General features: G+C 49.5%; 1 protein-coding gene across 1 annotated transcript; it reads right to left on the bottom strand.

Moving 5' to 3' along the window:
* Positions 1-230: 230 nt before the first annotated feature.
* Positions 231-16,158, bottom strand: CYP2B6 (cytochrome P450 family 2 subfamily B member 6). Its single transcript, XM_053905897.1, has 9 exons — positions 15,853-16,158; positions 12,367-12,529; positions 12,071-12,220; positions 10,268-10,428; positions 8,303-8,479; positions 7,868-8,009; positions 5,916-6,103; positions 5,575-5,716; positions 231-1,503 (listed from the first exon to the last, which is right to left on the bottom strand). The coding sequence occupies exons 1-9, from the start codon at positions 16,141-16,143 to the stop codon at positions 1,313-1,315; spliced, it is 1,605 nt and encodes a 534-aa protein (XP_053761872.1). The 5' UTR covers positions 16,144-16,158; the 3' UTR covers positions 231-1,312.
* Between the last annotated feature and the right edge of the window lie 265 nt (positions 16,159-16,423).

Here is a 16,423-nt window from a genome sequence, read left to right as displayed (position 1 = left end):
GTCAGGATTTGGATGTTTGTTTCAGTCTCAGGGGATTTGAAGGGGAATACCAGGGAATCCAAGGCACCAGGGGAGAATCATGCAGCTGAAGGGGCTGAGGAGGCCCTTGCATAGAGGGACGGAAGTAGGGAAATTCAGTAAGAATGGGGATGGCAGTGTACAAGCAATGGTCTATAATGTGGATGAACCCCAAAATATTATGCCAAGTGAAAGAAGCCGGACACAAAAGAGCACGTATTGTATGATTCCATTTGCATGAATCACACGGAATAGGCAAATACATAAAGACCAAAAGCAGATTGGTGGTTGCCAGGAGCTGAGGGGGAGGGGGAATGGGGAGTGACTGCTAGTGGGTACGGAGTTTTCTTCCTGGGTGATGAAAATGTTTGGAACTAGAAAGTGGCGGTGGTTACACAACATTGTGAATGAGCCAATGCCACCAAATCATGCACTTTAAAACACTTAGTTCTGGAGTGCCTGGGTGGCTCAGTTGGTTAAGCACCTGACTTTCACTCAGGTCATGCATGACCTCGAGGTCTGTGAGTTCCAGCCCCCTTCAGGTTCTGTCTCCCCCTCTCTCTGCTCCTCCCCCACTTGCATTCTCTCTCTCTCTCTCTCTCCCTCCCTCTCTAAGTAAATTTTTAAAAAGTGAAAACACTTAGTTTTATGTTATATGAATTTCACAGTAATTTGAAAATATATTGGAGGGGGGGTATGACTAGGTGAAGAATTTGAGGTGGAGAGCCAGGGAGAGAGTGTGAATCTTGCTCCCCCACTGCGAGCCATATGATAGGACTTCAGACAACTGATGCCATTGTCTAGCCTTTGTTTACTCATGTGTAAAATGGGCATGATCATTGTATCTGCCCCATGGGACTACTGGAAGGAGGATTCCAGGGAGGTCACGTATGCACAGATCATGGAGCGCAAACAGTTGCTAAATGGAGACTGTGGTTGTTCTGAGGAAGGGAGAAGTCCCTGGGGGAAGCTGTGGCCTGGGAGGCACAAATGCAAAGAGCATCTGAGTCAAGTCTCCCGTCTTAGCCCCCAGCTTCTATATATACACCACACTGGGAACTCTGTTAACAAAGGAAAGGAAAACACTTCCATGAGTCTATGCAAGAGCTGCAGAGTGATGGTCTGAGATGAGGCTGCAGAAAGGACTCTCCCACAGAGGCAGCAACTGAGGAGGGGGAAGACACTGGCTTGTGGTGGGTCTCTCAACAGCAGGAAGACCCAGGGCCAGTCAAGGAACTGGCTTCTGCAGAGCTGGGAATACTTCCTGATCCTGGGATCCTTTGAGGCCCTTCTCTCAGTCCCCTCTGCGGGACCGAAAGCTGATCTGGTATACTGGGGGCACTCTTCCTATGCCACTCTCCTGGGGTGTGAGGTCGATGTCCTCGGGGGCCACAGGGCTGGCCACAGAGAAGTTCTGGAGGATGGTGGTGAAGAAGAGGAATAATTCCATGTGGGCGATGCCCTCACCAAGACAAATGCGCTTCCCTGTGAACACAGAAGATCACCAGTGTGGGCACAGAGCCGATGCACATCCCTTGCCCGGTCACATCCCAAAGCCCAGACATCTGTGTCCATCACCAACAGATTTGTATGGAACTGGCCTTCAACCTGCAACCCAGGGTAGTGTTTTAGGGGGGTCCCGAGCCCTTTGAAACCAGGGGCTAACGTTTGGGTGGAGGTGCCTTGCACGTTTCTCCAGGAGAGTTTGTAGCTTCTGTGAGATTTCCAGAGGCTTCAGTGGCCACTTGGAGAACAAACACTCACTTCAGGTTAGATGTGTGTGTGTGTGTGTGTGTGTGTGTGTGTGTGTGTGTGTCTGCCTCCACATGTGCAGGTGTGTGCACATTTCTGACAACATTTTTAATGTCCTTCATCTCTAATATGAGGAGGATGGTACTTATTTCAAAGGACTATTATGAAGGTAAAGAAATTAATATTTGTAAAAATTCTCAGACTAGCACCTGGCCTGTACTAAGGATACTATAGGTGTAGATATTGTTTGTGTTTGTTTCTGGGTGTGTGTGGTAAGAAGTGTGTGTGGGGTGGGGGGGGGAGTGTGTGTCTGGTGGGGAGTGTGTGTGCCTGTGGTGGGGAATGTATGTGTGGTGGGCAGTTTGTGTGGGAGGGAGTGTAGGGGGTGTGGGGGGGAGTGTGGGTGTGTGTGTGGAGGAAGTGGGGGGAATGTGGAGGGCAGTTGTGTGGGGAGCGTGTGGTGTGAGAGCTGGGCAGGGGTGTGGGTAGGGGTGGGGGCAGAGAGTGTGTTGGCGGGGGAGTGGGTAGGGGGGAATGGGAGGGGAGTATGGGGGGAGAGTGTGGAGGGACTATGGGGGGGAGTGTGAAGAGGAGTTGTGTGGAGAGTGTGGAGGGCAATTGTGTGGGGAGTGTGGAGGGCAATTGTGTGGGGAGTGTGTGGGGTGAGAGCTGGGCAGGGGTGTGGGGAGGGGTGGGTAGGGGGGAATGGGAGGGGAGTATGGGGGGGAGACTGTGTGGGGGGGAATGAGAGGTAGTGTGAAGAGGAGTTGTGTGGGAAGTGTGGACGGCAATTGTGTGGGGAGTGTGGGGGTGTGGGGGTGTGGGGAGAGGTGGGGGTGGGCAGTGTGTTGGGGGGAGTGGGTAATGAGGAAAGGGAGGGGCGGGAGGTATGTGTGGGGGTGTGTGGGAGGAGTGTGTGGAGGGAATGTAGAGGGGAGTTGTGTGGGGAACATGTGGGGAGAGTATGGAGGGGAGTGTGGAGGGGAGTTGTGTGGGGAGTGTATGTGGGGGGAGAGTGTGAGGAGGATTGGGGGGCAGGGAGCGCATGGGGGGAGTGTGTGCGGTTGGGAGCATGAGGGTATATCTGGCACTGTGTGTGTTTGTCTATATCTGGGTTGTCATTTTATCTCAGTCCGAGAGCCACGGGCTTCAAAAGTTTGGGGGAAAAACCAAACTACACTTAAAATTGTGAATGGGGCGGGGCACCTGGGTGGCTCCGTTGGTTAAGTGTCTGACTCTTGATTTTGGCTCCCAGGTCTTGATCTCTGCGTGAATATTATGGAGCCTGCTTTGGATTTTCTCTCTCCCTCTCTCCCTCGGCCCCTACCCTGCTCAGGAGCCCATGCTCACGTGCTATTAAAATAAATAAATGAATAAAAAGAAGTGTGAATGGGTCTGCTTCCTTGGATTCTCAGAGGTGTGAGAGCCTCCAGTAGGTTATGAAGCACGGGCTTGAAGAGAAATAAGCACAAAGGGAGTAGGAACCCCAGGAAGAGGCACCGAAAGCCTCCTTTACCTCAGTGGCTCTTTCTTTTTTAATGTTTACTTATTTTTGAGAGAGCTCTCTCAAATACACAGAGTGGGAGCAGGGGGGTGGGGCAGAGAGAGAGGGAGACAGAATCTGAAGCAGGCTCTCGGCTTTGAGCACAGAGCCTGACCCAGGGCTTGAACTCACCAAGGATGGATCATGACCTGAGCTAAAGCCCCACACTGAACTGACCGAGCCACCCAGGCACCCCACCTCAATGGCTCTTGATCTGCAAGCTGACCACCATGGCAAGGCCATTCAGATATTTCCTAGACCAGTCAAGGTGTCAGACATTATGCCTACGTGGACATCTCTGGGGGAAATGTCTGTATCTTTTTGGCACATCACAAGTTAGGTAACATGGACTTAGAGATACTCAGAGCAGGGCTCTAGACTGGTTCTCCTGTGACTGGTTCTGTGACCCAGTTCTTTCCAGAACAGCCTGACTTCTACTGTCTCCCTCCCATCCTCTCTTCCAATCCCAATCCCTGGGACTGTCCACTGGGACACCCTTCACTATCCCGTTGGCTCTAACATCTTTCGGTTTGGTTTGTCGTTCTTTCCACTCATGGCAATCTTGCATCAGTCTTTTGCTCTGATTGACCTCCCATCAGACATTGCTCCTCTGTCTCCTTCCTCTTTTGCCCACTTTCTTCAACCTTAAGCTCCCTGTCTCTGTCCATTTGGATCTGATTCCATCTGAAACTCTCTCCCTCCTTCCCCCTCTCTCTCTCTGTCTCCTATTCTCTCTTGTTTCCCCTTCCTCACTGTATTGTCTCATTGTGCACTCAGTCTCTGTCACTTGTCCCCTGTCATTATCTCTCTCTGTGTCTGTCTTTGTCCTTCTCTCCATTTTTCTCACTCATTCTTTCTTTGTCTCTCTCTCTCCTTCCCTCTCTACATCTCTGCCTCTCTCTCTAACCTTAGAACAGGACTAGTGAATGGGATCATGGGCCCCACCCCACCATCCCACAAGTCCCCCAACTCTCACTTAAGATGAAATGAGGGAAGCCATAGCACTGGGCAGAGCCAGGGGATCTGGGTCACTGGGGTCACTGATGGAACTCAAGACTAGGGCCTTGGTTCGGGGGTCCTCCTTTCTCCCAAAGGATGAGGATTCTGGGCACTGGGGTTTTCTCAAGACGGGGCCACATAGTGCAGAACGGGGAAAGAGACAGGTCAGAGCATGTCAAGACCCACTCCTGGATCCCAGTACCAGCAAGATAAACCCAAACTCCCCCCAGCTTCCAAGGCCCTCCAGCTGAGATCTTCACCCTTCTCCCCTTTTAGAATCCACACTCCAGGCTCCCTGGGTTTGTTTCTCAAAAACGCGATGCTGTCTCCACCTTCAGGCTTTGACTTGCTGTTCCCTCTGCCTGGAACACTTCCTAGTGGCTGATTGATACTCACCCCTGAGGTCTTAGCTTAGAAGCCAGTGCTTCGAGGAAAGCTTTTCCTCACCGAACCACCAAGAGTAGTCAGTATTTCCTCTTTGTGTTCCCAAAGTCCCTTTCACAGCATTTATCACAGTTATGATTACTGATAATAATCATCATCACATCCATGAGCACCGACTTTGTGCCAAGCAGTTCTAAGCACATTGCAAGCATTAATTAAGTTTAATTAGGTACTATTTTGTGGTCAAATGATAAATGCCCATCTCCCCTGCTGGGCTGTAAATTTCCCAGGGCAGAGACTGTGTCCCTATGTGACTTGCCCAGTGCATCATCTTCAGCCCCCAATAAAGCACTGAGCTCAGAGTAGTGCTCACCAGCTATTTTATACCAAGCTGTATCTCTATACCAAGGCGTAGAGAGGTTAAAATACTTTCCCAAGGTCCAGCTTACCAAGATGTGCCTTTGGGATGTGGTCTTCTTTTTTTTTTTTTTTTAAATGTTTATTTATTTTTGAGAGAGAGAGAGAGAGACAGAGTGTGAGTGAGGGAGGGGCAGAGAAAGAGAGAGGGAGACACAGAATTCGAAGCAGGCTCCAGGCTCCGAGCCGTCAGCACAGAGCCTGATGCGGGGCTCGAACCCACGAACCGTGAGATCATGACCTGAGCCGAAGTCAGCCGCTTAACCGACTGAGCCACCCAGGTGCCCCGGGATGTGGTCTTCTTAAGCCCTGTCTAGGGCTGCAGGGAAGATGAAGTGGGTTAAAGGTAAAGCAAATGGCATATAGTAGCTGCTCAATGAACCAAGATCTTTCCTGGACTGTCTCAAAGAGAGAGTGGCCTTTCACTCTGGTGTCTGGGAAAGAGTGCAGGCCTGGCTTACCCATGGAGAAGGGGATAAAAGCTTCATTCTTCTTCAGTGCCCCATTGGCATCCAGAAAGTGGTCAGGGTTGAAGGCATCTGGTTTTTCAAAGTAATGTGGGTCATTGAGAGCAGAGTGCAGGAGGGGATATACTTCAGTGCCCTGAGGGAGAGTCACAAGGTCAACAGATACTGCCATTCCTTTCCTCAGCCCACCCTTAAAAACAAAACGAAACAAAACAAACAGACAAACAAAAAACCAAGAGGGCCCTAGTGATAAAACCAAAAACAGGTCAAGTGCAGAGATTAAGAGAACCCAGGATGCCCACACAGGAAAAATGTGGGAGCCCAGCTGGCCTCACCTTGGGCATGAAGTACCCTCTGAAGTGAGTGTCTTTGGTGACCATGTGCGGCGCGCCAATAGGGAAGAGGTCACTGAATCTCTGAATCTCATGGATGACTGCGTCAGTGTATGGCATTTTGGCTCGATCATCAAGGGATGGAAGGCGGTGTGGGCCAATCACCTGGTCAATCTCCTTGTGGACTCTCTCTGTACAGAAGAGTGGGACCAGGGAACCTCATTTTATTTTATTTTTTCCAATATATGAAATTTATTGTCAAATTGGTTTCCATACAACACCCAGTGCTCATCCCAAAAGGTGCCCTCTTCAATAACCATCACCCACCCTCCCCACCCTCCCACCCCCCATCAACCCTCAGTTTGAGGGAACCTCATTTTAAAGAGACATTTCAGCAGGGACACTGCTTTGTGTGGGCTAATGAGCCAGGAAAAACCTGTAATAAAGGATTAGGTCATTGACACCCCTCAGAGCAAACAACCCTGGAAGAGGGGGAGTCCAGGAGGGGTGGGGGCGGTGGGAAGCAAGAATTCTCACCCTTTCAAATCTATTGAATGTTATGAATTCTCTTCCCACAGGCACAGGTAACACACACACACACACACACACACACACACACACACACTCACGTGCGTGCGCACACACACACACACCACAATTTTGCACAGAATTTCACATTAAGAACTCAAGGCTATAAACCTGTCAAAATTCTCCCTCTAAAAAGACTGGAGAGGAGCCTGGGTGGCTCAGTCTATTAAGCAGTTAAATGTCTGACCTCGGCTCAGGTCCTAATCTCAAGGCTCATGAGTTTGAGTCCCACATCGGTCATTACAGAGCCTGCTTTGGATTTTTTGTCCCCCTGGGTCTCAGCTCCTCCCCCATTCACCCTCTCCCCTCTCCTCCTCTCTCAAAAATAAATAAACATTGAAATTTTTAAAAACAAAAAGAGTAGAAAATGACCTAATATTTATTGTGTGTGTATTATAGATGAGACACTGTGCTAGGTACTCAGGAATATAACCATGAAATAGATCAATAGATTAACCCACAAACACCTGGATAAATGAATACATAAGCCAGTCGACTTATGAATGGAAAGAGTGATGAATGGAAGAACATTAGTGAATGGATGTGTGTATTTGTTTACCAATCAATATATGAATTATTGGGTCATTAATTAATAAATGGCCCACAGACAAATAAGTGAACCTGATTAACCAGTAAATCAATTGCATAAATGAATGGATGACTAGATCTATAGAGCAATAAGTAAATAAATAAATTAGTGAAATATCAGGTATCAAAAAGTGATGAAATAGGTATAAAAATAGATAAAATAAAATAGGTATAAAAAGGAACAAGTAGATGGAGGGACTGAATGACAGATAAATAATCAGTCATGAATTAACTGAATTAAATGCATAATAAATGGATGAAGGGTGGATTGAAAGACCGATGGAAGAATTAAGGAATGAAATCTAGTTCATAGGGCAGATGGATGCATGCATGGACAAACGAGCCAATGAATCAATGACAAGTACTTCATTCATTAATCCCTGTTTCAAAAGATCAACAATTGAATCAATTAATCCAAATAAAGAATGGAAGCCTAGGTCCTTGAATCAATCATAGGTGAAAGAATCTGAGTATAAGGTAATCAATACAGGTAACAAATAAAAGGATAGATAAATGGATGGATGGGTGGGCAGAGAGAGGAGTCTGTCTTTACATGATGGGAGGACACAGTGGGAGAACACATCGACGGATTGTTCGTATATCCACCGGCGGGGCTGCCTTAGTCAGGGGCTCATTCAAAACCTGCAGCGCTCCTGGTATATATAGGAGGTGAACACTTCCTCCCTCATTCAGGAAGGATCCCAGCTGCACTTTTGCAGCTCCCAAAGGGATGAGAAGCCCCCGCCCCTTGCCTCGATCGGTGGTCCCCGCCCACCCACCTGTGACATGAGGGTACTTGAGCATGAGCTGGAAACCATAGCGGAGCGTGCTGCTGGTGGTCTCCGTGCCGGCGAAGAAGAGGGAGAGCACCGTGCAGATGAGGTTCCGATGGTGGAATTCGCTGTTGGGGTCGGACTTCTCCTGAATCCGAGCGGTAGGGGGCGTGTCAGGGGAGCGGGGGCTTTGCTGCACGCTCTTGCCTGGGGGCGCCCTCCCCTGCTGCTGGGTCTCACACCCCCTGTATCTCTCTCCCTCTCTCCTCCCAACTTTCCCCTTTTTTCCTCTTCCCCTCAGTTGGTTCCTGAGTCTCTCCTCCCTTTCCCATCTCCCTCCCCTATTCCCCACTCCCTTCCCCCTTTCCCCACCCTTCTTCTCTTCGCTGCCATCTTTTCCTCCCTCCCTGCCCCCTCCTGTTCCCCTCCGCCAACCCCCACTTTGTCCATGCGGATCAGGTAGGCATCCATGAAGTCCTGGGGGGTGCTGGGGTCCAGGGTTTCACGGTGCTTCTCCACAGCGTCCTCTATGAAGGCTATGATTTCCTGCACGTTTTTGTAGATTTGCCTGTGTGTACCTGGAAAGTACTTCAAGAAGTTGTAGAAAAGCTCGAACACCTGCAGCAGAGAAGGGGCTGTGAGGTCCTCCTGGGGTGGAGCCAGGGAGTCACAGGGAGGGGAGCCCTCCTGGGGCCTGGGTAGGGCAGAATCTCATCTTGCTCTGCCTCTCTGTTTCTGTCTCTGCCTCTCACTCACTGATTCTAAGTCTCCTTTGATCTGTTGTTCTCCCAGTTTTCTCCTTCTGTCTCTTCCTCCCTCATCCTCCCGTCCTGTTTTGGTTGCTGCCACACCTCTCTCCTTGGCGCCTCTCCTTACTCATGTGTGTCTCTTCTCACTTGTCTCTCTGCAGCTACTTTTTTCTTTTAAATCATCTCTACACCCAGTGTGGAGCTCGAACTCACGACCCTGAGATCAGGAGTCGCCTGGTCTACTGACTGAGTCAGCCAGGTGGTTGGCTCTCTGTGCTTCTATTGCCTACCTCGCCCAGTGGATCTGTTTGCTTCGGACCTCTCTGACTCTTTCCACCCCTCACGTCTCCTTTGCTGCACCAAACATTGATACCGTGATGCATACACAAGATGAGCCTACTGCCTGCTTAAGACTATTTATTTTGGAACATATTTCTACTGGATTGTCTAGGATTAATGTAATACCTACCTGTTGCAAATAATTGCAAATAAAAAAAGGTGGAAACAGAGAGGGCAATGCAAAATTCTTTGTTAATTAAAAAAAAAATTTTAAGTTTCTTTATTTCTGAGAGACACAGAGAGAGAGAGCACGCCAGCATGAGTAGGGGAGGAGCAGAGAGAGGGAGACACAGAATCCAAAGCAGGCTCCAGACTCCGAGATGTCAGCACGAGGCCGATGCGGGGCTCGAACACTTGAACTGAGAGATCATGACCTGAGCCAAAGCTGGACACTTAACCAATGGAGCCACCCAGGCACCCCAATCTTTCTTAATTTTTAGCGATAACCATTGATAACTCTCTAGTCAATCTCGTTCTAGATTTTTCTCTCCCTGTGGTTTTCTGTGGGAAGAGAAAAGTGAAATCACCTGCTGCACCTGTTGCAAATATTCACTCTGGGCCCCATCCTAGCTTTTTGGATCAGACTGTCTAGCAGGAGGTCATGGGAGTTTGTGACTAACCATTAGGAACAGTCCTACACACAAATCTGACATACACTCCTGGTACGAAACATAATGAGGCATACTGTTCTGCAGTTTAATTTTTTAAACTTAATGTACAATCGGGGTATTTCCAGATTCGTTGAGAAAGAGAAACCACACTATTTTGTTTTAAAAGAGGAGCATATTACTTTATAATCTGGGAGATATTTTTACAAAGACCAAAAGTGGGCGGGGAAATGGGGAAAATGAAGAAATGTGGTCCCTTATTTTCACGTATCCTTGAATTTCTTCAATTGAGGAGATTTGCCAAAGACAGAGGTGAAGATTTGCAGGAATCAGGAACAGAAGAATAGACAGCCCGACAGTCTGAGTCCTGTTCTCTCCCTCTGTCTCTTCCACTCTGCCTCTCAGAGTCTCTGATCTCTGCTCTTCCTCGTCGCTTTCGCCCTGTCCTTCTCTCTCCTCTTCCAAACCCTCATGTCTTGGTCTCTCTTGCTGACTCTCTGACTCTCCATCTCTGTCTCCTCATCCTAGGCTCCCCATCCCTGTCTCCCGTCCCTTCCGCCCTCTACTGCTCAGTGTCCCTGTCCCTCCCTGCTGTCTGTGCCCCCCTTCCAGCCCAAAGCTGTATTTCTGGGACACCAAAGCAGATCACCCCTTTCCCTGTGCCCTAGACATCCACCTCACACACCAGCCTCCCACACCAGCTCCCTGACCTGGCTGGAGAAGGAGCTGAGGAGCGTGAAGTTCTGGTAGAACAAGTCCAGCAACCGCAGGAACTTGGGATCTTTGTAGCTAAAGCGTGTTCCAAAGACAATGGCGCAGATGATGTTGGCAGTCATGGAGTGGAAAAGGAAGGTGGGGTCCTGGAAGGCTCCTAGGAGGAGGAGGCACAGGTCATGGGACACGGACTCAAACAAAGGCCTTGGGAGCACTTGACCACTGCCCCATGCTCCATGTGACTGCCCTCCCTGGCTCAGTGGTGACAAAGAAGCAGGAACAGGAACCGCTAACATTCACTAGCCCAGATGATGGACCAGCCAGGTCCTGTTCTAAGCACTTCATGTATTATTTTACTAAATTCCCACCACAACCCTGGGGAGAAAGTGCCATTCTGCTATTGTCTGCAGGGTCGTCAAGCTATGGAGGCTGTGTGGTGGGTCCCTCTCAGGCCTCAGCTCTGACTCTGGGGGCAGGTAGTTAAGTCCCAGGGGCAGATGGGTGCAGGGCTGGTGTTCAGTCAATCACATGTGCAAGTTGAAAAGCTCTGCTCTCCCTGTCCCTTGTCTGTCATCCCCTCCCTTCATCTCTTCTCACCACCTCCAGGGCTCTTTGGTCTCCATGGAATCGTTCTGCACTTGACAGCCGATGTCTGTATACATCCTGACCTCCCTGGATGGGAGGGGAGCAGGGACTGTGCACCCACCCAGAAGTGTCATGGCATCAGCCTCTCTCTGCGGGTCTCACCTGTCCATCTTCTCTTGCTCCCCTGCACACCCTTTCCTGAGCTTGTCTGTCAGTCTCATTTTCTCTACCTTGGTTTCTGTCTGCCTTGGTTTCTTTTTGCTTCTCCCGGTCTCTTCCAGTCTCTCTCTTTGTCTTCATCTCTCCATCTGTGTCTCTTTTCCCTTCCCTATCTCTCTCCATCTGAGTCGCTCTTTTTCCACCTGAGTCTGTCTTCATGGTCTGCTGCCCCTAGTCCTCTATTACCCCCTATGTCTCTGCCTCTGCCTCTCCCTCCCAGCCTGTACATTTACGTCTCAAAATCTCTTACGAAAGGACCCTGTCATCTTTATGTCTCATAAACACCCTTATATGGAGAATCCAAAAGTAAGTAGAAGTGCTTCTCTCTTTTTTTTAAGTCTATTTATTTATTTTGAGAGAGAAAGAGAGAGAATGAGTGGGGGAGAGGCAAAGAGAGAGGGGGAAAGAGAGAGAATCTGTGCTGTCAGCGCAGAGACGGACACAGGGCTCAAACTCACAAACCGTAAGATCATGACCTGAGCCGAAATCAAGAGTCAGATGCTTCACCAGCTGAGCCACCCAGGCCCCCCTCAGAAGTGCTTCTTTGACAGCCCATCCCAGCTGCCTGAGGGCAGGACGCCCCAGCTGCCCATCTTGCTCGCTGACAGCTTGTCAATAGTCCACTCAAGAAGAATAAAAACCCACTTTGGCATTTTCAAAGTGTCTATCGTTTTCCCCTTTCTCTCTTTGCCTGCTTTTATGTAAGTGTTATTTTTGCCCTTGCAGATACAATTCACCCATGGGTTGGTTTCCCTGAACCCAAGTAAATAGCGTGCTAATACATAACCAAGTTTATGTCCTTGAGTTACTCTCGACACTATACACCCCACATCTCTTCTGGCTCCCTGTGTTCCATTCCTACCCATCTCTGTCTGTCCCTCTGCTGGATGGTCTCTCAGGTCATTCTCTATCTCTGCCTCTCTTTCTCTGCCCACAGATACACCTCAGTCTTTCTGTTGCCACGCACCCAGCATACCCATTCCCCGGGGACTCACCCTGGGTTTTCCGCAGTTCCTCTACCACACACTGAGACTCCTCCTGAATCCTCTCCTCTATACTCCGCTTCCCCATCCCGAAGTTCTTCATGGTGGCCAGAGAGAATCGCCGAAGGAGCTTCCAGCGTTCCCCGTTGGCAAAGACCACACCTGCAGGTGTAGGGAAGGCATGGATTGCCAAGAGGGTTGGAAGGGGACTCCGGGCCCCTCTGCGCCCCTTATCCCCCCTTCCCAGACTCACCCTCCCCAATTTCCATCTTCCATCATTCCCCTCCAGGTGTCTTTGAGGTCCTTACCATAGCCTTGAAAGATTTGTTCTACAGTAGACACTCTCCCGCGGCCAGAGAAGGCCTCAGCTTGGTCCACCAGGGCCTCCCGTATGGCCTCTATCCCACACAGCATGACCACAGGCCTTGGCCCCAGGTACACCGTGAAGACATCCCCGTATTTCTCTCGGAGCTGTGAAGCATATCCACGCCCAAGGTTACTGTTAGCCAATGTGCACCCATGTGGCCATCCCAGTTGTTAAACCATAAACACACTCATGTATAGATTGGCAATTAGCTACTGAGTACCCCAAGACCCTCCACCCCAGGGTGCCTTCCCCTTCCCAGGACCCAGCAACTAAAGGATTAACCCATGACCCAGACAGAGTTTGCATGGTTGGTGCCCTAAGCAGTACAGATGGTTAAATATCTCTTACTTCTGCCTATACCCTTGAGTCGAACCAAATCTCCCCAGCATTGAAACTGAAGGGTCATCCTTCCTGTGACCCAACGTCAACCTGCTGTCTGCCTCCTGACAATGTCCCCAGGGAACTACCCTAAACCGCTTGGTAGACATGAAGAGAAAACAACGGCTTCGGGGATGATTGTGACATAACATCAGCACAGGCATTTACAAAACTGCTCCGTGGTATTTACTGAGGCTAAACACATGTATATTCAATGACTCATTAACTTCACTCCCAGATGCACGCCCAACCAAAATGTGTATGTAGGTTCACCAAAATACCAACAACCTGATTCGCTGAAGGTTTTTTAAAAACTTTTGTTTATGTATTTTTGAGAGAGAGAGACAGAGCGTGAAGAGGGGAGGAGCAGAGGGAGAAGGAGACACAGAATCCGAAGCAGATTCCAGGCTCTGAGTGGTCGGCACAGAGCCCGATGCGGGTTTGAACCCACAAACTGCGAGATCATGACCTGAGCCGAAGTCGGAAGCCTAATGGACTGAGCCACCCAGGCGCCCATTGAAGTTTTTCAAATAATATTCTCAGCAACACTGATAGAGAATAAATATATGGCGATATAGTCATGCCATGGAATAATTATGCAGCAATGAAAAAGAACCCGTGCTACAGCCAAGACTTGAATGAAACTCACAGGCGTAGTGTTGAGCCAAATCAACCAGACACAAAAGTGTCCATATGTCCTAACTCTATTTCTATGAAGTCAAGATAGTGAGAGGGTGGTGACTGGAAGGGGACTGGAGGGTGGTTTCTGGGGACAGGACGTGTTGTTACTTACCTATATGTCAATTACATGAGTATGTCCGCTTGAGAGAATTCATTGAGCTCAACGTTTACGACTTGTGCGCTTTTAGGGGTCATGTTAAGCCTCACTAAAAATTGACTTAAAATCATGAAAAGATTAAGTTTACTGCAAAATCTCTCCCACTGATCTCTGCAGAGCCTCCTTATGGTCTCCCTACTGCCATTCCCATCCTCCTATAATCAGTTGGCCACCCACCTCACCCCAGTCTGAAGCCAGAGTATTCCCTATGAAAATGTAAATTAATTAATACCCCTAACTGGCTCCAAACCCTCCAATGCCCCCCACTGCACTGAGGGTAAGATCTGAGGTCTCCACCTTGATCCACATCGCCCTGCATGAGGTGGCTGCGTCACCCCTCTGCTTGTCCTCCCCCTCGCCCCTTCCCTCCTTCAGATCCAGCCTCCATGTTTTCCCCCAAACATGCCGAGCTTGCTCTCGCTTCAGTGTTCTTGCACTCACACCTGCCTCTCTACAGTGCTTTGCTCCTGCATCTTGCAGGGTGTCTGCTCACAGACACAGCGAGACTGAGCCTCTCCCCCACTATTCAATCTAAAGTAGCTCCACCACTTTCTAAAATAGCACCTGGCTTTCTTTTAATCATAGCTCTTGTCTACCTAGTATTTCCTAATTTGCTTAACTTGTATGCCTTGTCTAAAGCCACATCATCAATGTGTAGAATGTTCCCAGGACACAGAAGGTGCCCTGTAAATGACCTTTGAATGAATGGATCAAAAGAGCTGCCATTTAATGAGCACTTACTATACACCAGGCTCTCTATGCAGTATGCCACCCAGTCCTCATTAATGTTATGAGACACACATTCTTACCACCATCTCATTTTAACAGAGGAGGAAACTGAGACTCAATGAGTAAGAGTTGACTCTGGAACACAAAATCCAAATCTGTCTGACTCTAGAAAGATCTGGGAGCATACTAGGGAATGGAGGAGGAGCGGGGCCACCTTCTCCGACCTGTCCCTTCGTGACACCCCTTAGTCCATTCTCTCCCTTCCTGTCTCCAAAGATGCAATAATAATGGAGAATCATGGACCCCTAAAGAATCCTGGAGGTTGCATGGAAGAACTTTAGGGGGTCTGGAACTCTCAAAATTTTATGTAAAAATCTTTGTGGACATTTGGAAGGGAGAGAGCCCACAGCTTAACCAAATTCTCAAAGGATTTGTGATCCCCAAATCATTAGGTAGCTTTGGCCTAGGAGGGCATTGGAGATGAGGACACCTCTGTGCCAGACCCCAGCTTTCCCTCCATGAAGTCCCAGCTGTGTGACTGAGGACAAGTGTCTTCCCCAGGCTGAGCCTCACGGTCCATACCTGTGAGATAAGGATAGCACCTCACCTCCCCCGCAGGCGTGTGGTAAGCCAGACCTGATGAATTCCCACGGGGATACAGATAAATCCTAGCCATGTAAATCTGAGCAAAGAAATCAAGCCCAGCAGTTTACAGAAAAACGTGGTGCCCTGGGAGGCACTGAAGTAAAAAGTACTCGGGGCCTATGCATACCCATCCCTCCACTTGTGGGAAAATTCTCTCTCTTAAAAGCAAAGGGATGACAAACCCAAGATTCAGGAGTGTGGTGGCCTTGGGGTATGTAAGCTGGCAGTTATGTCGGTGACCCAGTTCTTCTGTTGCCAAGAGGGTGCACCGGTGTAGATTACATTATTCATAAATAAATTGATAATCACATGTAAAATCAGGCGTGGAAAGCGGTGATAAAGAGCCTGGTAAACACTCCAGTGTCAGCCATTACTGCACATTTGTTTGTGACCGTTATTGGTAAGAACCTTGTGCTTCCTCCCGTCTTCCTTCTCTTCCTGGCATCCACCTGGGCCAATCTCCGCTCTCTTTTCTTGCCAGAGGAGAAACTTACAGTTGGTGACTCTGCCCCTTCTCTCTCTTCCAGGGCTGGGCAGGCGCCCAGAGACTCCACAGGCGGTGGCAGAAGAGTATGAAATTCTATACCCATGGCTTGCGCCCAGACGCCTCCGCGTGCCCACCCACCCACTCCGGGGCCAGTGCCCACACACTTCAACTGAGCAGGGACACCTCTGACCATCTGACCACCAGCTACCATGCTTCACCTCCATGCACCTTCTTCGCCACCTTCATACACCCCACCCGAGCCTGAAAGGATGCCTTCACTCCTTCTGGGGAGTGAGCCCCAGATCCAGGGGCAGGGAGACACCCTCAGAGCCCATGCATCGGCATCTCACCCTCAGGAAGGATTTGAGTAAGCCACTTCTGTCCATCTGCAGAATATTCCCCAAGAAGGCCAGAGGACGGGGGCCTGGCGGGAGGCGGCCATGGGCCTTCGGGTGGCCCCTGGCCAGCAGAAGCAGGAGTCCCGTGAGGACAGCAAGAAGGAGAACGACACTGAACTCCATGGCCAGACCCAACTGTCTTTGTCCCAACTTCAGCCTTGATTGATCTGGGCTTTTTATCCTGAGCTGGCTGCCCCACCCAGTTATGTAACTGTATTCATTCCCCGCCTCCCTTCTCATCATGTCCAGGAGTGTGAACTTGAAAGAGTGATGTGCTTTTTCAAGTATGGGACGTCCCATTCTTCCGGCTCACACAACCCTGTACATGTTGGCAGAGACCAGGTGGTAGCGATTCCAAAGTCCACAAGAGTGCACGTGCCTGGTGCACACATTGTGTATTTGCTTTGCGGCTCTGGGTGAGCATGCGCGTTCGCCTTGACGTGCTCGCGCTTGCGTACGTTTCCCTAAGCCTGCTTGCGTCTGTGCGTGTGCTGGAAGGAGTTTATATGCAGAGTGGTGTTTG

This window comes from Panthera pardus, unplaced genomic scaffold (assembly GCF_024362965.1).
Source record: "Panthera pardus isolate Hobbes unplaced genomic scaffold, ASM2436296v1 HiC_scaffold_18, whole genome shotgun sequence".
NCBI classification, from domain to species: Eukaryota; Metazoa; Chordata; class Mammalia; order Carnivora; family Felidae; genus Panthera; species Panthera pardus.
The sequence above is the reverse complement of the archived record's forward strand: the minus strand, read 5'-3'. Positions and strand labels throughout refer to the sequence as shown.

Coding starts and splice junctions, on each gene's coding strand:
- CYP2B6 (XM_053905897.1), bottom strand. CDS start 16,143: ATGATGAGAAGGGAGGCGGGGAATGAATACAGTTACATAACTGGGTGG. Junction 12,530..15,852: donor TACTCAAATCCTTCCTGAGG/GTGAGATGCCGA, acceptor TATGCTTCACAG/CTCCGAGAGAAATACGGGGA. Junction 8,010..8,302: donor ACCTGATCCGCATGGACAAA/GTGGGGGTTGGC, acceptor GCTCGGATTCAG/GAGAAGTCCGACCCCAACAG.